At 44.3% G+C, this 21,872-nt stretch overlaps 1 protein-coding gene across 1 annotated transcript in view; it reads left to right on the top strand.

Annotated features, from left to right (window-relative positions):
* Window positions 1–21,872, top strand: part of NRK (Nik related kinase) — a 138,309-nt gene that overhangs the window by 108,241 nt on the left and 8,196 nt on the right. The window contains exons 25-29 of the mRNA XM_084813733.1: window positions 1,315–1,458; window positions 4,332–4,466; window positions 5,298–5,398; window positions 9,507–9,656; window positions 15,237–15,396. Coding sequence (XP_084669859.1) covers window positions 1,315–1,458; window positions 4,332–4,466; window positions 5,298–5,398; window positions 9,507–9,656; window positions 15,237–15,396 — 690 coding nt within the window. The remainder of the gene's footprint in view (window positions 1–1,314; window positions 1,459–4,331; window positions 4,467–5,297; window positions 5,399–9,506; window positions 9,657–15,236; window positions 15,397–21,872) is intronic.

Below are 21,872 nucleotides of genomic sequence, written 5' to 3'. Positions count from 1 at the left end.
CTCTCAAGTGGGACCAAGCCACTAAGTTTGTGTCACAATATCACTTGAGGTTAAATTTTAGTGGCAACTGTATGGAAACTCCAAGATAGTTACTCCAAAATGGGCCCTCCCTCTTCAACAAATACTTGCCTAAACCTTATGTTTTCACACACTGGCACTTCCTTAGGGACGTTGGAGAAATCTGTTTGGGGGTAGAGTTTGACGGATTTTCCTAGGGCCCCCCCCAACTTTATTCTGGTTGCCACTGCAGCACCCGACTCAGGCTGCAGCAAGTCAAGCCAGTCTGTGGATTTTCCAGGCAGTTTGCGCATTTTTTCTACAAGTTCTGCAATTTGCTCAAATTTCTGAGCAGTTTGTGCAAATTACTGCCAAATATGCACAGATTTGGCTGCCATTTACCCAAATTGCTCAGAAATTTGAGCAAATTGCAGAGCCTGCGAGGGAAAAATGAGCAAAAAAAGTTTCCAGAGTTCAGAGAAAACCCCGCAGCCTGTCTCACGAACGCAAATCGAGTCGTACATGCCGTGGCACTCCGTCAAGTCAAAAAAAGAACCAAATTTCCCAGTGATGGACATCCCTCCTCTTCCCCAGAGCCTTGTGTGACATAACACTGAAAGATGAGACTTGCTGGATCAGACCAAAGGTCCTATATACTAACAGTGAAATTCTCCGAGTATTGTTCCTTGACCCAGTGTGGTTAGAGTTGGACTCAGGAGACCAGGGTTCTAGTCTCCACTGTGCCATAAGCCTCACTGGGTGATTTTGGGCCAGTCACTGACTCTCAGCCTAACCCACCTCACACAGCTGTTGTGAGGATAAAAATGGAGAGGAGGAGGATCATGTGTGCTGCCTTGGGCTCCTTGGAGGAAAGGCAGGATATGAATGTAACAAGTAAATATGTAGCCAAAACTGCAGCATCCACACAGAAGGGGGAGGCATCCTCAGGCTAGAGGGAAGCCCCAAAATAGCCTAGTGAAGACTGAGTGAGCTCAGTGGTCACAGAATGCTGACTCTTCAGGGGAATGCAATGGAGTATTCTGGAAGAGGACATGTCTGGCTGGCTGGCTGGCTGACAATGAACAGTAGCGCTGCAACATTTTGTTGCATATCCCACTTGTCATGGGGATAGCTGTTGGTACACCTGTCCACCATGAATGTATTTAATCCCCCTTTAAAGTGGCCATCAAAGACAAAGCCCAACTGATAGAAGAACCCTGATCCATTTGTTCACTCACTGATCAGGAAGTAGGTTGAAGTGGTCCAAAGGGCCTCAGTTCATTTACACCCCCATATTATGTCTTTGCATGTTAACAGGGGTGAATTTACTTGTGGGGACTGAGAATGGATTATGGCTTCTAGACAGAAGTGGACAAGGAAGGGTTTACTCACTGATAACCAGGAGACGGTTTCAGCAGATGGATGTGCTTGAAGGACTCAACGTGCTAATTACCATCTCAGGTTAGTTTTGTGTCTATAAGCATTTGACCTAACGTAGGACCGGAAGTAATTACAAAGGACATTAGACTGTAAATTGCGTTGTAAAAACTCATCGGCTCTTTCTTATACTTACATACTAGTTGCTGGGTAGATATGATGCAGGGTGTTTCATTGCCTGCTTGATATGTAAACTGGTTTGCAAAATTTACAGAGTATACCCAGTCCTTAAAACCAGCTTCAATCTGGCTTCTGATGTCTAACAGCATCGATCAGGGTGAGTTTGTTTCTTTAATTAGGGCTCCATCCTTGCCCTGGAAGCTGATGCTAGCAGCTAAGGGCTATTAAATGATTCCTCTTTCAGCACAGATTAGGCAAGTATATGTATAATATTGCCATTATGATAATTAGGGATTTGGGAACTGTTAGTGGGTCAGAGTAGATCTCCGGGGAAAGAGGAAGTAGAAAGGATACTAGCGTAGCCTGGACTCCCCACTAAGGGATGAAAATTATGTACAGTGATAACTTTTACTACAACAAACTATTAGTAAAAGTATGTGCAGACTTTCAAGTTATGCAGAACTCTTCATCAGGTAGGATGGGAAGGCAGCTATTAATTCAGTCACAGTGATTATTCTAGATAAGATCCAGAACTCTCCCATGTGAAGTGAGACAGAGATAGTTTATTGCTCAGTAGCCTATCAGGCTTTTGCAAATACATCAGACTAAAAACACAGAGCAAGAAAGATACATAGTATCAGCATACAAACAGGCTAAATATAATAATCCCATGTGAATGTTCTCCCCTTATATAGCCACAGAAGTGGCCATATTTGTTGTTGTTGTTGTGAACCATACACACACACACACACACACAAGGAATGGGTTATAACAAAAAGCAAAATCTATAAAAATATAAAAGTACACTCTCAACCTCTAAAACATGTTTAAAACCAACAAAATCAAAACAAGATGAATAAAATTTGTTGGACGTGAAAGAAGAAATGATGCTTTATCAAGATTGGAATTTCTATAGGGTGTTGATTGAATGAAGAACTACCACATGAAAAACAAGAACAGATCAACAAATAGATTCAGGGGGGGACAAATCATCAGTTTCACATGAATTCTCAGCCCGAAGATAGTAAGTGGCATTAAGGAGGACTTCTTTCATAGGATTTGGCCCACACTGCAAAAGCTTAATTGAACTCAGAGCCAGTCGGGGCGGGAGGGGGTGTTTACAGCGATTCCTGCTTTTGAATAATCAGGTTTCCAGACAATTACAGCACAGGGGTGCAACTGCATTTCAGGTACGTGCAAGAGGACATGGGCTGGGGATGGATAAGGTTTGTCTTGGGTCCATTTTTTAATAAGAAGTTACCAAGATGCACACATTTCTTCATGAACGGGATGGAAAGAATTTGAGATTAAGGGTGCAATCCTATGGATGTTTAGACAGAAAAAAAGTCCTACAATTCCCAGCATACCTCCAGCCAGCAATGGCTGGCTGGAGGTATGCTGGGAGTTGTAAGACTTTTTTCTGCCTAAACATGCATAGGATTGCACCCTAAAAAAATTGAATGTCGAGAAGAAAGCTACACTGCCTGATTCATCCATCCAGCCAGAGAGCTTTGAGTGCTTAGCTCTTGAAAGTTTGGATCCCTGTGTATCAACCATGTTTGTAGTACTGAAGTAGGATTGCCACCTCTTTTTTTTTGATGGGCTTCTCATCTGTAGCAACTACATGGCAGGCAGATACTACATGGTCCACTCCATGCTAGGAATATTTGTACCTGTTGAAATTGGCCGATGCAGATGGGTGAGAATTTTGTTTGAGTCATTGTTTGATAAGAATGTACTAAAATTTGCCAATTTCATCATAAATGGTATGGAAAGAAATTGAGATTAAAAAAAAAAAAGGGAATGTGGGAGAAAGTGAAACTGGCAGATTTGCCCGTCCCTAACATGGGCACAGTTGGTCCAAGTGTCATGCCCTTCAGGAGGAATCCTGTAGTCGGGCATGACACCAAGAACCATAGGTCATGACCACATGCCTTGCAGACAGGATGTCAGGATTGGGCCCAAACTCCCTGGTTTGGTTTCAGACTCTGATTCAGATACAGAGGCAGAGCTAGAAGAAGTCCAGCCAAGAGAAGGAGCGGGAGAGGAAGTTTCCCAAGACTCTCCAGGAGTCAGGGATGGATCTTCCCAGGGGCTTATCAAATAGGAGGCCCAGAGACCATCATCCCCCTCCCCGTGGGAACTCACCCTTTGTCAGAGTAGGAGGGAGCAACATAACTGACAGGCGCCAGAGGTCAGCACAGAGTTAAGTGGGCGGAGCTGAGAGGAGGTGGGAGGCGATCCGCCAGATTGGCTGCCCGTCAGAAGTTGGGTCAGGAGGACCCTGAAGGAGGAGCCCAGTACAAGCCTGGGCACAGTGGAAACCATCCACTGGAGCTGACAGGCGACTGCCTTGCTTTGTTTAGCTAATCCGGCATAATGCCAAAGGCATGAAGGGGTGTTATTAACTGAATAAAGGTTTTGTGGAATGCACACTGAGTCTCTGTTGCCTCACTACTCAGTGGGAGGGGGATTTAACAATCCCTGACTCAGGAGGTCCTTAATTGAGTCCCCAGCATCTCCACTTAAAATTATCTTAGGGAAGCAGGTCTGGGAAAGACTTCTGCTTGAGAGCAAGTGCTACTCAGAGTAGACAATATTAGCCCAATCTAAGGCAGCTCATCTCCTTGCTCCTGATTTAAGTGAGACAAAGCTTCACCTCAAAACTGCTTCCCTCTTCCTGCCATGTCAGTGGTGTGACACAGTCAAATACAGAAGAAAGGTTTTGTGTGTGTTTTTTAACCTTTCGTTTCTGCTTCTGTTCCAACAAATGCCAGGTAAAAAGAATAAGCTACGGGTCTACTATTTATCCTGGTTGCGAAACAAGATCTTGCGGAATGATCCCGATGTGGAGAAGCGCCAAGGATGGGTGTCGGTGGGTGATCTTGAAGGCTGCATACACTATAAAGTGGGTGAGTCTCCTCCTTTCCCCTAAAAGGCCACTTAATGCTAACTGAGTATGGCTGGGATTAGGAAGGATGGCCCGAGTGTTCATTCGAGCCTGTTGTGGATTCAAACCCAGTGTCAGGAGCGCCCTAGCAGCCTCTTTCAGTAGACTCCAATAGCCAACTCAAGACACAGACGAAAGGATTCTTTTCAAGGCTTTAATCCTTTTACAACTTAATGACTCTTTTGGATGCTAATCACCAGCGACTAAGCAAGGAACAGCAGAGTGGCCTATGCACTGAGTAGGCAGTTGATCCCCGTTTGAAGGAGAGTCACTTGAAGACCCTGAACATATGGGCTAGGGAGAGATCCTCCCTCTTTCCCTTGGGTCCACAGGAGGCGGCCGTTGCTTGCGCGCCAAACGGGCACTACGCCTCCTTTCCGCGCCCTCCATCACCCGTTGCTCCCTGCGTCTGCGTTGAACATCTAGCAAGCCCCCCTCCCGCACTGTCTCACTGCTAGGATCACCATCTATCTCAGGAATGCCGGCAGGAGGAATCTCTGCCAGCTGCTGTGCCTGTGAGGGTTGAGCTGGCTCCTCTCCCACGGATTGCTGATCCTCCTCAGAATCAGAACTGCTCTGGGGTTCTATCAGCTCAGTTTCCACCCTGACACCCAGGGTGTTCAGAAGATCCAAGTCCGGTCCAAACTCAAGCTTTCCAACCATGCTGACTGGGGAATGCTGGGAGTCGCAGGCCTCTTTTCTCTCTAAACAGGCATAGGATTGCGACCTTAGAATGTCTTTCCAATTTCTATGACTAAGCAATTTAAAAGACAAACATCCTATTACTTTCCAGTGAAATATGAGAGGATCAAATTTCTTGTGATTGCTGTGAAAAATTCCGTTGAGGTCTATGCCTGGGCTCCTAAACCATATCACAAATTTATGGCCTTTAAGGTAAGTGAATAGTACAGATGCATCCTTTTACTATACTCTGATTTATTTGTTTTCCATAGTACTATTCATGTCCCTGTTCTTCCTAGAATTATAAAACATAGATAATTATTGGAAAATTGAGCTCCCAATGGCAAAGAGCCTACCTATTAGCACTATCACCCAATTAAAGACCTCTCCGTTGATTAATCATTTAGTCAATGGAGGGAGCAATCGTATGGCCACTAGACAGCAGCTAGACGGCCATAGGAGATGCTGTTTTACGGGAACCGACCTCAGAACCCACACTCCGAAGTCAGTTCCTGGAGAACTGACCTCCCCCCATTTCTGTGCTGCCTCTGGGGCAGCACGGAACAGCCCCGTCCTCTATGCTCACAAGAGGAGCATGGAGCGGCTGGAAAGGGGCTTGGCTGGGGGAGTTCCGGGGCAGAGAGAGCGTAACTGCCAGTGTCATACAGCAGCCTCCTTCCCCGCTCCGTCCTCCCATGGCTAGACAGCTGCAGCCAGCTGTCTAGCCAAAAAAGCAGGGCAGGAGGAGCGCGGCAGGAACAATCCCCTCCGTGCTTCTCCTGCCCTGCTTTGGATAGGTGGTCGCCTCCGAGTTCTGAGGCAGTCACCTCTCTGAATAGGATTGCTCCCTTATTGGTTTAAATCTGCAAAAATGTACATGTGAGAAAAACTAATTGCTCTAAAGAAAAGAAAGCATACATTTGTTTTGAGATGATGTGTGTATGTGTCACGGCAGGCACCACCTTAGAAGAGGCATCCCCCACTTTGTTTGAATTAATTATTTCTTTAAGTATTTATATACCCCAATTGAGGACCACAAGCCCTCACAAAACAGTTCACAATTAAAATTTAAAAGAAGTTTCTACACACAAAATAAAGCACGGAACTAAACTCATCTGATACAAGAAGAGCAGCAGTCCAAAAACGTTTCCGATCAGCAACATAATGAGAAGGAGACTGGAATAGCTAGATCTTTAAGGGCCATTAAAACTCACCAATGAGAGAGCTAACTGCACATCCCACATGTGGGAGTTCCATAGAGACGGAGCCACCTCTGAAAAGGTCCTGCCTCCTTTACCCACCAATTTAATAGATCTCAATTGTGGGCCCACACAGGAGGAAATGCCTCTTTTAAGATGGCACTTGCCATCTGCACTTTTTATAAACACTTATATTCCATACACTTGCAGAGGTTGGTCAGTCTCCCAGGGAAGGACCCACATCTCAGTGGTAGAGCTCCAACATTGCATGCAGAAGGTTCCACATTCAGTCCCTGGCATCTCCAGTTAAAAGGACTGGGTACCTTCTCTGCCTGAGAAACTGGACAGCCACTGCCATTTGGAGCAGACAGTGGTGAGGTTGATACAAAAATAGTCTGAACAGGTATAAGACAGCTTCCTATGTTCCAATGTATTAAAAAAAAAAACCAAATTAAATTAAAACCTGCAGCCTATTTTATCTGGGGTGCTTTTTAAATTCATCAAAATGGTTGATAATCTAGTAATATCACTGGCCATGTTTGTGCGTATTGATACACCAGAATTCCTGGCTTAACCTGGTATACCATGAATGAGCAGCACACATGCTTTTACTCCTCTCACTTGTGCAAGCAGGTAAACAAACCAGAAAAGGGCTTAGCATTGTGTCTGAACCTGGGATCCTGGTCTGTTGCTCCCAAATAAACCAGGATAGCAAGCCAGCAACAAGTCAGGGTTGTTATTATATTTTTATTTTATTTTTTGCTGGCTCACAATTCCTGCCTTCTTTGTTAGCAACAAACTAGGATCTGAGGTTCAGACGTAACACTAAGCGATCCCTTTCTGGTTTGTTTGCGCACTCACATGAGCAGAAGCAAAGCAAGGCACATTGTGGTTTCATAAACCAGAATTCCTGTCTTAAAGTGACATGTGAATGTGGCCACTGATTAATCAGCCGAAGGTGCAATCCTATGCAAGTTTAGACAGAAAAAAAGGCCCACAACTCCCAGCATGCCCCAGCCCACATAGCTGGCTGGAGCATGTTGGGAGCTATAGCTTTTTATCTGTCTAAACTTGCATAGGATTGTGCCCTTAATTTTGCAGAACTAGTATCTAACCCAGTGGTCCCCAAACCTTTTTGATCACGCACCCGCAGTATACGAATATTTATTTATAAATGATATACTAATATATTATGTACATGATAAAACACACACAAAAATAGAAATTAAAAAAGTATGAGATGAAATAAACAATATTTTAAATAACGTATTTTATTAACAGCACAAAACCCCTTTTTGCTCTCATTAAAAAAAATATTAATAATAATATTTTTTTAGTGAGAGCAATGTGATTGAATATGCTTCATTATTTTTGAAAATCTTGGTTAACGCTTTGTGATATGGTGATTTGAAGGCCTGGTTCCAAGTTCCATTTATTTCAATACTTGGTTTTAATAGCTGTCATAGCTGCAAAAGACACCTCACAAATATACGTAGATCCAAATGGAAGAAGTGCATTGTTGGCTGTGCTTACTAAATCATAATACTCATTTTTCAATCCCATCCACCAATTCTGCAAAGGTTTTTGTTGAAATTCAGCTAATAAATTTCCATCTTCCCTGATGTCAATCAGTTGTTCTTGCAAACTAATTGGAAGGCATTACTTTTTTATATTTTTAACAAATGGGTTCAAAACCCACTGAAACTCTTCATTTGGAAGATTTTTAAACAGGTTAGAAAATTCCATTTCCATGTTTTTAAAGTGTGCAGATATGAGAGTTTTTCTAGGTGACACACTTACATGGTTTTATGCAACAAGATCACATACCGATGGAAACATTTCCAAACATCCATTTTCAAAATGCTCTCTCCATAGCACGAGTTTCTTTCGAAAAGCAGTTACTTTCTCACTCATTGTTAAAACATCACCTTTACCTTCAAGGGGCAGATTAAAGGCACAATCCTATCTAGATAGGTGGCTGCCTCCGAACTCGGAGGTGACTGCCTATCCAAAGCAGGGCAGGAGAAGCATGGAGGGGATCGTTCCCACTGCACTTCTCCTGCCCTGCTTTTTCGGCTAGACAGCCGATTGCAGCTGTCTAGCCACGGGAGGATGGAGTGGGGAAGGAGGCTGCAGCTACGCCCTCCCTGCCCTGGAACACCCCTTGCCACACCCCTTTCCGGCTTCTCCGTGCTGCTCTTGCGCGGTCTCCGAGGTTGGTTCCTGGAAAACAACACATCTTATGGCTCTCTAGCTGCTGTCTAGCAGCCATAGGATTGCTCCCTCCATGTGTTTATTTTTTCAAAAATATCTGCTAGGTAGCATACCACTGACATCCACTTGTCAACACAGAAAAGGTCAGCAAATTTGGAACAAATTTGCTCTCCTTCGGCAGGATGGCAGCTGCTCTGGGGCCGGGGCCGAGCAAGCAGCTGCACCTTCCTCTGCCATGCCTGGCAGAGACTGGCACAGTAGCTCTCAGTGGCCGCAGTAGAGGCAGGATAGGACTGGAGCCGAGAGTGAAATGCGACGGAGCTTCCCTCTCAGCTCCCGTCCCAGCCTGCTGCCGCCGCTGCCGCCACCATCACTACACACAGCGGCAGCTCACTGGGACAGCAGGAGGCTGCCCAGTGATCAGGCAGCTCGCACACCCCAATGGATCGCCTTGCTCACCCCACTTTGGAGACCACCGGTCTAACCCACTCCACAGCCTTAAACTGTCACTCCCTCTTTCTAGGGAATTTTAGGACGTGTCATTCTGTGAAGCAAGTTAGGGACTTCAAACAAAAGCATGTTCAGCAGTTTACCGAATTACAGCTCCCGGGATTTTTCCAGGAAAGCCATGATAGGAAAGTGTTATAAAACTGTTACATGTTAAGAGTGCAGATTTGTCCCAAGTTTCCATTTTTCTTTTTCTTATGCAGGATTAAATAGGAGACCTTGCTCCTGCATATCGGAGCTAGCATGGAACGTTGGCTCAGGTCTCACAACTTGGGCCATAAGCATTCATAAGCAAATTCCTGACTCCAGCCCTGATTTGTAAAAAGAAAGGGAAAATACTAAGCAGCCTTCTTAGATCATGAAGGAACAAGATGAACAATATCTGGTTTTTCTCGTTGCAGTCCTTCACCCCGCTTCATGAAAAGCCACTGTTGGTTGACCTGACGGTTGAGAACGGGCAGAGGTTAAAAGTAATCTATGGCTCGCTGGTTGGATTTCATGCTATTGATGTGGATTCTGGCTCTGTGTATGACCTGTATCTGCCAACACATGTAAGATGCTACCATGGAAAAATATTTCCTCCTTGGGGCTGCTTTAAAAATCATGACAACTCAATAAATTTTTCAGCCTGTAGGTAGTTTAATCCATTAAGGGTGCAATCCTATGCATGTTTAGACAGAGAAAAGCCCTACAACTCCCAGCATGCTCCATCAGCATGACCAGCTGAGGAATGCTGGAACTTGTAGGATTTCTCTCTCTCTAAACATGCATAGGATTGCACCCTAAGCCTGTAACTACCCATTATTATTATTGTTATTATCATTATTTAGAATATTTGGGCTTTATTAATAGAAGTGTAGGTTCCAAATCATGTGAAGTACTAGTTCCCCTCTACTCAGCACTGGTTAGGCCTCATCTTGAGTATTGTGTCCAGGTCTGGGCACCGCACTTTAAGAAGGATGCAGACAAACTGGAGAGGGTTCAGAGGAGGGCAACAAAGATGATCAGGGGACTGGAAACAAAGCCCTATGAGGAGAGACTGAGAGAACTGGGCATGTTTAGCCTTGAGAGGAGAAGATTGGGGGGAGATAGGATAGCGCTCTTCAAGGACTTGAAAAGCTGTCCCAGAGAGGAAGGCCAGGATCTTTTCTCCATCATCCCAGAGTGCAGGACATGTAATAATGGGCTCAAGTGACAGGAAGCCAGATTTCGGCTGAACATCAGGAAAAACTTCCTGACTGTTAGAGCAATACGGCAATGGAACCAATTCCCTAGGGAGGTGGTGGGCTCTCCCACACTGGAGGCATTCAAGATGAGGCTGTACAGCCATCTGTCAGGGATGGTTTGACTTGGGTTCCTGCATTGAGCAGGGGGTTGGACTCAACAGTCTTATAGGCCCCTTCCAACCCTACTATTCTGTGATTCTATGATTCTACCCCACCTTTTGATCCATACGGGTCCACAAAGTGACTCGCACCAATAACAATCTCATCAGATCATAAAAAGATATTAAAGCCATTCAAAACAAATAAACAAACAAACAAACAGGACCCCCAGCTGTTAAAAAACAACATCCCCTCAGGTAAAGCTTTCTTTACCCGAAGCTTAAGAACTGATAAAGGGGCAAGGCAAGTCTTCCCAGGAGAAAACTCCACATGCTTGGTGCAAGCATTGAAAATATCATGTCCCAATCAACTGATGGAGGTGAAAGACAAAGCAGGACATTCATAGATGATGCAAGAGACCAGCCATACAGGAGGCCCTCTGTGAAATCAACATATCCTTTTTCATTCTTGACAGTTGCTACTTCTCTGCCAAGCAGCACTGGGGAAGGGAGGGTGTTGCTGTGGAGAAGCGGTGACTGGGAAGAGGAGTGTTTAACCCTTCCCTCCCTGATTTTTCTTCCTGCACCTCCTCCCTCCTGCTGCTTTCCTTGGTCATACACTCCCAGGCATATGTTTCTGTCACAAACCCAGGCATGAGCATTTACAAAGACGAGTTGGTTAAATATTGTGTAGCTCCGGCCTGCATCAGACACTCCTGTCTCAGAGACAGAGCAAAGAACTACATGATCTTGGTAAATGAGGTTAATGTTTGTAGTGAGAATCCAGTTTTTAGAAATATTTTGCTGTTTTTACTTGCACAGGTATGTTCGGGTGGTTCTATTTCTCCCCCCACCCCTACTCCCCAGGAGATTACCAGTGTGTGTTTTATTAATTATTTATTTATTGAGATGAAGGGAATGAGGAAACAAAGTTAGCAAAGTTTCTGTTAGATCCTTTCTATGGAAGCCAGAAATTGCATATTTTAACCCTTGGCATCTCTATTAATTGTGGCACCATTCAAGGTGTACACAGCTTTGTAAATCTAAGCTGATTTTGGGACTCTCCATATGCGGAATTTGGGTGGTGTTGTACACAGCTTTACATACACAACTTTGTAAATCTAAGCTGGTTTTGGTACTCTCCATGTTTGGAATTCGGGTGTCGTTGTTTAATTATTGTATTTATTTTATGGCATTTTTATCCTGCCCTTCTTCCAAGGAACTCAGCATGAAATACATGGTTCCCACCCATTCCTCACAATTTATCCTCACAACTACCCTGTGAGAATAAAATTGTGGAGGATGTGCCCATAGTTCAGTGGCAGAGCACCTGCTTTGCATGCCGAAGGTCCCAGGTTCAATCCCTGGCATCTCTAGGTGGGGCTGGAAAAATTCCTGCCTGAAACCTAGAGAGCCATTGCTGCCGGTGAGTGTCAACAGTACTGGGTTAGATGGACCAAGGGTCTGACTCAATGTAAGGCAGAGTCCTATGTTCCTATGAGGTAGTTTAGGCTGAAGGGTGGTGAATGGCCCAACATCACCCAGGGAGCTTCATGGCTGGGTGGGGATTTGAACCTGGGTCTCCTTGGTCTTAGTCCAACACTCTAACCGCTACACTGCCCTCCATTTATACGTAGATTGCCATGAGCATACATGGTACCTTAGGCAAAATAGACAGGTCCTTGCCTCCAAGAGGTAAGGAAGGGAGAGCCACTTGGGTAGGAAGGTGTGAATGCAGGGATATACAATTACATCTGCCCAAAACTTGCTTACAGCTGGGAATGAGGATTGAGGGGGAAAGCAGAAAGCCATGCAGAATAGGTGAGATTTGAGTAAGGATTCAAAGGAAAGGAAAAAGAAATGGCACTACATACTGAACATAAAGCATTAAAATTGCAAGGGGAAAAGGTCACCTTCTCAAAAAATGATAGTGTTGAGCAGCAAACTCCCAATTTAATTATGTACGTGGAGAAGCAATATTTCCCAGTTGAACGTCCTCAATATGGGAACTCCCTTAGGAGAGTTGTGGCTCTGGTTCTGCTCACTTGTCCGCCATGAGACAGAATGCACTAAAAATACATGTCTCCCCACCCCCCACCCCCGAGAGTGCAGGAACTGAAATAAGTGCGTTGCCGCTGTACTGGGCTGTAACTGCTAGGGCTCTTTGACACTGGAAGGGTCCCAATTCAAGTGACTAGCTATAAGTCTCTTCAGGAAGTTTTTTGGAATGCACATCCTAGGAGTCTTGTGAAGCTGACGGACTGAATATAGGCACATTTGCTGCCTAGCACCTTCTTTCTCACCCTTTCTTCTCCTCGCTGTGCTTGCTCATGCAAATAATACCAAGACAGCGCATCAAAATTGCTTTCCGACTCTGGATACCTGTTCTGGTGTTACGGATCGTGGCTGCAGAGACACTGGAGTGCATGGTTGACCTGGGTATAATAAGTTTGGCAAGTAACGCTTTTGTGGTTCCCTGGTGGTTCACTGGTAGCGTTAATATGGCACAGAATCGCATGTCTTTTGGAGGGGGGTCTTTTGGGATGTATGTGCCTTTGCAGTTCGGGAAAACAAAAGGGGAATTCTGATGTTCTCTGTTCCTGCGAAAATGCTAATTGCAGAGATCCCTCATAATTGAATTCGAGATGGCAGGGATAATCTTGTTTCTGGCACTGTAGAGGATGAGTTGGGGCTGTTGGCAGAATGGGTTTTATCTCAAGATTTCTTACGAGAAAGCCCCCCCTCCCACCGCCCCCGCTTCATGTGTGCTTATTGCAAATCCTCTCTCTCGCTTGGGAAGGGTGCTCGGGGTTTGAGAGTTAGATATTCTACATTGCTTAAAGCTGTTTGAATATTTTATGCTGTGAACCATGAGTCTTCTTGAGATGTGAATAACATGTGTGCTGAAGAGATTTGTAAACACTGCTGGGTTTTGCTTTGTGTGGAGGTGTGTATTTTTAAAATGCATCATATATAAACCTCTGAACGACCTTCGAGCAATGTGTCTATTTAAAGCAGGGGGGGCACATCCAGCGGTCAGAAGGCCGTATTGCCGCCCTCTTCAGAACCATTTGTGTTTTTTGCCACCAGGCTGCCGGATGTCATCAGCAAATGCATTGGAGTCAAGGTGGGTGGGTGGGTGCCACAAAAAAGGCCAGGTGGGGCGCAAAATGACTCGGACTAGGCCACACAACCACTAGGACTTACAGCCAGACTAGACATGCCTTTCTCTATGGATAAAAGCAGCTTGGGGGAAGATTTGGTTCAGGACCACGGTACTACAGGGAGGGGATTAAGCATTCCCTATCCTATAACAATTCCTGGCTTAAGTCCCTTCCTTCCCCCACCCCCCAAAATACGATTTGCTGCAGAAATGGGGGAAGACAGGTATGATATTGATACCTGAGTCTCCACCTCCCCCCTCCTGCCTTGCCCAAAGTGAACAGTGCCTTCGGGGGGGGGGGGGCATTACTTCAGAGAATGGCTTGGGGAGAAGGAATTTTCCCTCCCATGCCAAGACTCCCCAATCCAGATCCCTCCTAACTGATTTTAGCCAAAGAAAAAGATACCAGGAAATCCAACCACAGATCTCCCTTATCATGTCTAGCTTGACCCTCTGGTATACCAAACTTCATCTGGTCTGTGCATTCTATAGAGCCATCATCGATTTTGTTGAGGCAAAAAACAGACATAAAGGGAGAGCAGGTATTCTACTCCCATCCAAAAAAAATTCACAAAAGAAGGAAAGAGCCAAAATAACCATGATGCATACAATAAAATAAACACTAGTACACTGTATATATATTAAGTGTATGAAACGTATGACATCCAGATTAGTAAAGTAGTGGAACAACATGGAAATAGTTTTGTAGCTGTGAAAGCTTTCTTGTGTTATTGCAGTGTTATTGCATATTTGCTAGTGTGGATGTCATATTTTTATTACATGCATATATCTAGTGTTCATTTCAAAATCCTTAATGTATTTATTTCTTATCTTTATCATGCCTGCCCTAGCTCATACACTGGTAAATGAAATACACACAGCTTTCTTTAAACATAGGAGCCAAGTAAATCGCCTCTCCAAATCCTCCTTAGATCAGTTTCATCATCCAAGTGGTCACTTCCATTCTTGCAAAGGAAAGAATTTTTTGTTAGATAATGTGAAAACCACACAGTTTCCAGCAAATTCTAATGCAAAGCTTTAAAAACAACAACAACAACAACAGTAAATGTATGTGTTATGTTGGCAAAACAAGACAAAAACTTGGGTCGCTCCTGTTTTATTTTTATATAGTTTCAATATTGCTTTATCATCTTTAATTATTTAGACTACCTTATATGGTTTTCTTAGTAAGTGTTCTGTAATTTTGTTTGTAAATGCTTTGAGTAAGATAATCGCTAATTTGAAGTATACATTATAATCATTTTTCTGATGCTGTTGCTAGTTTTACTGTGTCCGAATTGCTCTTTGGTTTATTTTCACAACATCAGACTTACAGAATACTAAGTGAAACACTGAATAGTGACGTGCTGTACAATCTTTGATATTTAAAGAGAGATAAAAATCCCTCTTTCAAGATTGTAGCTGTCTTGATATAAAAAGGGTACTTCTTTTCATTTGTATGATCACTGAACCTGCAAAAAAAAAAGTATATAGACCATTTTCAAACAGATATATCTTTTTTGCTTCTAAGATCTCCAAGTCTGTTGGTTTTAATGCTCTGCCAAGACACCTAGATTGATGGACTGTAGTTTCTAAAATTCTAGCCTGTGCCCTGATATAAATCTTAATAAAATATTATTCCAGATCCAGGGAAATATTCACCCACATGCCATTATCATACTCCCTAATACCAGCGGAATGGAACTTCTACTCACCTATGAAGATGAAGGAGTCTACATTGACATTTATGGACACTTCTCGAAGGAAAATGTTTTACAGTGGGGAGAAATGCCAGCATCAGTAGGTATGTATGAAAAGAATACAGCTACCCCGATCCCACCACACAAGGGAAGGCACGTGCGAACAGGTGCAGTGTGTGCGTGTGTGTGCTCCTCAAGCTGAAAAGCCAATCCGGGGTATTGTAGAATGGGAAAATATGCGGAAAAGGACTACCAGGATGATCAAGGAATGGGAGCACTTTCCCTATGAAGAAAGACTACACCATGTTTGGGGCTTTATAGTTGTGGGGGGGGACAGTGCACTGTGGGGGAAACAAGAGAGAGGTTTATAAATTTATGCATGGTGTGGGGAAACTAGTCGGGAGGGGGGTTCTTCCTGTCTCATAATACTGGGTCTTGGAGTTGTTCCATGAAACTGATTGGCAGGAGATTGAGGATAGACAAAAAGAAGTCCTTTTTCACAATATAGCTAATTTGTAGAAGTTGTAGAAGACGTGGTTATGGCTGCTAGCTCAGATGGTTTTATAAGGGAAGTAGTCCATTTATGGAAGATGTCTGTCATTGACTACTAGCCATGATGGCTAAATGAATCTCCCTCAGGTTCAAAGGCAGCATGCCAGTAGAGCAACAGTAGGAGAAGGCTATTGCCTCATGTCCTGCGTATGGGTTTCCCAGAGGAAGCTGGCTAGCCCCTGTGGGAAACAGTATGCTGGACTCAATGGACCTTTGGTCTGATACAGCAGAGCTCTTCTCACATTCTTAAGATATGGACTGCACATGCAAAGATCTCTGTAACTGCACTGATCATCTCTACCAGGGACTGGAGGATTTTGGAGAACCAGTTCCAGACCGTCATTCTCTCCTCCGGCACCAACCTGCTCTCACTAAGCCCCAGTTCATACTTTTTAAAAATCCCCATTGCCCTAGCCATGTGGGGAAAGCAGTGTAAGAGGCGGAGGTATTTACACCAATGCCTAACCCTCTAGAATGGGAGTCCCCTACCTTTTTGGGAGGGTGGGCACATTTGGAATTTTTGAGAGTGTTACAGGCACCCTCATAAAATGGCTGCCATAGGGGTGTCACCAGTCACAAAACACCCATTTCTCAGAAGACGAATTGGTGAGGTTAAAACAAAAGTAACTTACCCAAGAACCTAATTACAACAAGGCAGAGGTGGGATCTCAATTCCAGAACACAAACTCACTCTTTTGAACCAACAATTTTCTGCTCCAGTCCCCATTTCACAGATGGCAAACTGATGATGCTCAGAGAAACACACACATAGAGAGAGAGCACGCACAGGGAAAACACCTCCCCTCAACTCTTTCTAGCCTCACAGGATTTTTCCTATCAACTCCCAGCTTCTTCTTGGAAATAACGTTAGTGCTCGTACTTTAATTTGCAGTGTGCCAGCCTCCCAGTTAAAAACAAAATAATCTAATTAGAAATAAATACATAAATAAATAAATAAGAGGAGCAGGAAGCCAGGTGGGCACCAATAGGGGTGTCCGTAGGCACTAATGAAGGTGTCCATGGGCACATTGGGGACCCCCGATCTAGAAGCTCCACTCATTCAATTTCTCCCCCACTTTTTGAGGGAGAGAAATCAGGTGGATGGGATTCCCTTAGGATTGGACATTGGCTTACAAGCCCCCAACTCATATATTCCTTCCCCCACCTGAGCCAACCTGCATCAGGGATATTTTTTTTTTAAAGTTTATTACCAGGGCTGGACGATATTGCTTTTAACAAATCCTAGATAGGGTACAGCCCATGAGTTAAAGTCCAGTGTCCTGTGGTCCTGGGCCATACTGGTTTCTTCATTCCATGCCTAGATTACTCCATTCCCCACCACCACCACCAATGCTCTTGGATTCACCAGATTCCTGCAAATGGGTAGTATATTTAATTTGTGACTGAAATTGACAAGCTCACTGCAGCCCTCCAGATTGCGATCCATTTTCCCAGTGTTGCTTCCAGTAAACAGTGCAAGCTGGGTGTAGGGTTGAAATGTCCTAGCTAAGTCTATACAAGGCTATCTCCCTCTAATTCATGCTGGCCTAAATTAGGAGCATACGACAGCAGCTGAGGTGCAGCAGGGAAGACAGAGAGAAAAATGGGAAGCCCACGCCCCCACCCAAGCTTGCGAACATGAGTTCCATCTGTGTCGTAGATCCTTTCCCAGCATGCCATTCATGAAGGCCTTGTCTAGCCTAGAGCTGTAAGGGTTGTTGACAGCATATTTGCTCGCATCCGTAAAGCCTCATCTAAGCTTGGCTTGGGCAGCTGCCAAGCTGGCCCTGGGTTCAGAACTTAGCGGCAAAAACATGACGATATTCAGTCCTGTTTGAGAAATAGGCTCATTGCTTTACAGAGCAAGGCAACGTGCCGTATGTTGCTCCCTCTTTGGCACTACAGACATCATTTTCCCCCTTCACAGCAAAGAAAAAATAAAAAAAGCAAAAATACCAGAGCTGTGAGGTATAATTAACACATGTCAAGACAATTCTCCTCTGCGCCACATTAATGTTTAACGCTGTATATACGATGCTGAGTCCTCATATCCCACCATCTAGCATTAGTAGCGCAGTGTGAAATGATCAAAGATAAAAGAACCATTAGCCATTCAGATTTAGTAGAAGGGAAAAAACCAACTGTGAATATTGAACTTGTTTAGAAGCTGGATTAAAAATGTCCGGGGCGGGGGGGGCTGCAACAGCTCTCCACAGAAAGTGTTGAAAGGCCCTGGGAATGCGCCGTTTTTCTACCTTGAGCTGAAGAGCGACGTGCCGCTAGAAGAGCAGAACATTTGATTTTTGTATTAAAGCAGAACATTGCCTCCAAAGTGGTACTGACGCATGTCTGATCTTAGAAAGAAACCACCAGGCCAGAAACAGCAGAGGTGGAAGTAGGAGCATACGACAGCAGCTGAGGTGCAGCAGGGAAGACAGAGAGAAAAATTGGAAGCCCACGCCCCCACCCAAGCTTGCGAACATGGGTTCCATCTGTGTCGTAGATCCTTTCCCAGCATGCCATTCATGAAGGCCTTGTCTAGCCTAGAGCTGTAAGGGTTGTTGACAGCATATTTGCTCGCATCCGTAAAGCCTCATCTAAGCTTGGCTTGGGCAGAGACTTTGCCTCCGAGTTTGTTTAATCTAAAGCTGTTGGGTCTGTTCATCTCTGAAGGACCCTCAAAAGGTGACTGAGGCCAGAACTAGACATTATTATATGAAGGCGGCTGATTAGTTCCCTCCTCTGCTTCCTTCTACATTGTCTACAGGGTGTGGAATCACAGGCACAGGAGCCAAATCTGGTCTTCCAGGCAACCTAATCCAGCCCTCCAGGGTTCTTCAGAAGGCCAGGTGCCTTTTCCCTGGCCCCAACCCATTTCTCCTCAAATCCGATCATCCAGTGGTTTCCTGGCATTTGTGCAGTTTTTTCCCCATTCTAAAAGGTTTAACGGTCTCTTCTAAGGCTTAGTTACTGGCAGTAACAGGTTTAAGTGAAAATATGCTGGTATTTTTTTGTATTTGGGGCCTTTTTTGCCTTTGGCCCACCACCACTGGAATGAAGCCCCCGAGAGCTAATCTGAAATGGAATTCAGCCCTCAGCTGAAAGAGGTTCTGCACACCTGTTCTAGTACAACTTACCTATGCCCCTGACTTCACAATGTTATGACTTTTTCTGCCCCTCCCTTCTTACCACTGGTGGCTAAAACTGCTAGCATCCAGGATCAACATGATTGGGCCTATGCCCCAGCAGGGGGCCCACAACTGAAATTCCCCTAGACTTGCTTCTCCCCGTCGCCATTGCCATCTGCTTGCTCACCCAACGTCTCCCTGTCCCCCAGAAGAAGTAATCAACCAAATAACGGTGAAGGGGAGCGGGAGGAAGAGCTACTGCTGGTTTGTCAGCTCTTTGTCTGTCAAGTGAGCAGATGGTAGTGACAAAGGGGAGCAGAAGCACCAGTGGGGGTGAGGAGGAAGGGGGCCCAGTCAGGGTGTCTTGCTCAAAAGTCCTGCAGTGAAACATACAATGTTGTGATGTCAGGATATAGGTAAATTATGATGTTACTAGGGGTGGGGAGGTTAGACAAACAGCCGCCCTTTTGGTTAGCAGGCTTGTGCATGTTACGACGTCTTGTTCTTACCAGAAACAGCCAGCATCTCAGTGATCTTTCTGAGTGGCCTCAGAGATGGAAAGGAGACAAGAGATGTCTCTTCTTCAGGTCAGATCTGAAAAACGTCTCTCGAGAAAGAGGCCTGGATTTGGCTGAGGTGGTATGCCATTTCTGACTGCATGTAGGAGCTCATGTGATGGAATGCCCCACTGCAGAAAAAAAATAATTCAACATTATTTCATCATTTATTTATTTATTTATTTATTTCTATACCGCCCAATAGCCGAAGCTCTCTGGGCGGTTCACAAAAATTAAAACCAAGCAGCACACAATAAAACCATTTAAAATATATAGAACATTAAAACCACAATATAACAATATAATTATTAATTCAGCATTATTCAACATACGCTGCGGTATTGGGAGCAGTAATTCTTACGTTGTAAACTGGCTTGCATGTTTTTAAATACAACACAGAAAGGCACAATACAAACGCTTGTAATTAACCAAGGAAATACATAATAAACAGTGATTCTAATTAGGGCAAAATTAATGGGATCTACCTAGTAGAATCATAAAATCATAGAATAGTAGGGTTGGAAGCGGCCTATAAGACCACTGAGTCCAACCCCTGCTCGACGCAGAACTCCAAGTCAAAGTGTCCCCAACGGGTGGCTGTCCAGCCTTATCTTGAATGCCTCCAGTGTGGGAGAGCGCACCACCTCCCTAGGGAATTGGTTCCATTGTCACATTGCTGCAACAGTCAGGAAGTTTTTTTCCTGACGCTCAGCTGGAATCTGGCTTCCTGTAACTTAAGCCCATTATTCTGTGTCCTGCACTCTGAGATGATCGAAAAGAGACCCTGGCCTTCCTCTCTGTGACAACCTAGTATCAGGAAAGAAATCTTTCCCTTCAAACTTCCAGAGCTAATTTTTTCCCCCAGAGCTGCATCTTTTTTCCCCATTTCTTGCCAAATCCCCTTAACCAACCAACAACATACTTCCCATTTTGGGAAGTTATTACCCTGCAATTTGTCAGGACTTGGGCTAACTCTAGGTTATTACAACAACCTGCTACTTACTTCACACTAGCAGTAAAAAAAAAAAAATCCAAACTTTTGTACTATTTTAAGTGATGGAGAGATACGAGATATAATTGACAGATGTAGGGCAAGGAAACTAAATATAATAATCTCTTAAGATTTTAAGGTGGACAGAACCTAGGTAGCCAATCTAGTAATTGGAAGGAGGAGACTTAACTCCAGAGGGAAATTAAAATGGTTAAACAACTGTATTTAATTTGTTGACTGTTCTAGATATGTAGGGCTAGAATGTAGAGCTTCACCTGAACAGGGAGTGAAGGATATTTGGGAAACAGGTAGCCCCCTATCTAGAAGGTGGGAAACTTGAAATTAATCTTATCCAAGCGGAGGTGTTCTCCGCTTCTGTCAGTTCAGATAAACCTACACTAGGAAAGTATATCATTTTTATACCAGTTTTACTGTCATGCTTCTGTGATGTGTCTGGGGTTTGGGGGGGAGTTTTCCCCCTTATCCTAGAATGCCAGGGGCCTCATATCACACATAGAATTATGTTGGGTTGGAGCCAGCCCTATCATTGGGCAAAATGAGGCAACTGCTTCAGGCAGCAAATGCTGAGCCATTCAGGCCAGAATTTTATCACCTCAGAGCCAAGCTCCCAAGTGGGGAGCAGAGAGAGCTCTGTGAGTAACATGGCCTGCCCTGCACCCATATCCTGAGATATCCTGCTCTACTCAAGTGTGGTAAAGGATGCTACCCCATTGCCGGTATTGAAGTAAAATTCAGCTGCCGTTCCAGTAGGTTCCTGTACTTTGAAGCGGGGGGCGGGGATTCATCTTCTCCTTAGCTTCAGTCAGCAAAATGTTTTGGGGCCAGCATAGGGGTGTAGTTAGACCATGCTTACCCTGGGATTAAATTCACTGTAAAAATACAGAAACACACAGTAGTTGCCACCACCTATTGAGTGAGTGATAAGGACTCTTGTGCTCAGGAATAGCTGTTCCAATTAAGACATCTTCTAAGGAGGGATATGGGAGAAATAAGTGTCGATCGCATTGCAAAGTGAAGTTGTCTAATTTAGGGATGTGCAAATCAGCAAAATACGAGCTCACCAAAGGTCTCCAAATTCCATCTCAAAGCTCATTCCTACTCAAGGCTTTATCAGATTGCAAGCTGCTGCTTCTTTTTCCTTCCATGTGTATCTCTGTGCGTATTTTTCCAAATGTTCACATCAATTGTGTACATTTTTTAAATGTACTCTTTTGAAACGTACTCATTTGAAATGTACTGATTTTGAAATGTATGTGTCAAGGTTCTACTGATGGCCTGGACCCCTGAGCAACTCCTTAGGGATCTCTTGTCTCCTTAAGAGTCCCACTTTC

This window comes from Heloderma suspectum, chromosome 9, assembly GCF_057233095.1.
Source record: "Heloderma suspectum isolate Gila_16-S chromosome 9, 16-S_ref, whole genome shotgun sequence".
Taxonomy (NCBI): domain Eukaryota; kingdom Metazoa; phylum Chordata; class Lepidosauria; order Squamata; family Helodermatidae; genus Heloderma; species Heloderma suspectum.
Note: the sequence above shows the minus strand (reverse complement) of the source record. Positions and strands in the feature narration are given on the sequence as shown.